The sequence below is a fragment of the Pyxicephalus adspersus genome, chromosome 4 (assembly GCF_032062135.1).
Source record: "Pyxicephalus adspersus chromosome 4, UCB_Pads_2.0, whole genome shotgun sequence".
Taxonomy (NCBI): Eukaryota; Metazoa; Chordata; class Amphibia; order Anura; family Pyxicephalidae; genus Pyxicephalus; species Pyxicephalus adspersus.
The window spans coordinates 21,786,628-21,787,208 of NC_092861.1; the positions used below are offsets into that span (position 1 = coordinate 21,786,628).

A 581-nucleotide genomic window follows, 5' to 3' on the forward strand; every position below is an offset into this window, starting at 1 on the left:
AGCAGCAGGTGCACCTGTACTGGGACATGGTCTATGCTCCCACTATAAGACTTCTCCCCCCATTCCTTGTGATATACCTGCATTGCTGATAGTAAAAGGCTCCTTATGGCACTGTAAGCCCCCAGCCATCCCTGGACCCCGAGGAGCGGGGTGCGGAGCGAGCAGCTGGGAGATGCCCGCAGACAGCTGGCACAGTCCGCACACATTTGGCTGGACTTGGATTACTTACTTGTCGTAGTCTTGTGTCATGTCGCCCGTGTCGGTGGAACTGGACTTTCTAGTTGGGACAGATCTGTCTCCTGGGTATAGGGAGTCCGGGCGCACAAACGGGTTTTGTCGGCTTTTCTCGCTTTTTGAGGTTGGCTGTGATTGAGAGGGAGGTTTAGGTGCTCAGGCGCCTCTGATTGGCCGGACGTATTCCCCTTCCAAAGGGCGTGGTCGGCGTGCTGCGCTCTGATTGGCTGCCTGGACAGGTAGAAGGGTGCGGCGTCCCAGGGAGGATCGAGTTTCTAGTAAAAGTTGTCAGAAAGTTGGGAGAAAGATCCGGGACCGCTGGACATTGGAAGACGGACTGTACAGGG

At 55.9% G+C, this 581-nt stretch overlaps 1 protein-coding gene across 1 annotated transcript in view; it reads right to left on the reverse strand.

The window, feature by feature from the left end:
* Positions 1-338, reverse strand: part of GRHL1 (grainyhead like transcription factor 1) — a gene marked incomplete in the record, with an annotated part of 18,738 nt that extends 18,400 nt beyond the window's left edge. Inside the window, 1 exon segment of the mRNA XM_072407542.1 lies at positions 230-338. Within this exon segment, the coding sequence (XP_072263643.1) occupies positions 230-249 (20 nt within the window).
* Positions 339-581: the final 243 nt, after the last annotated feature.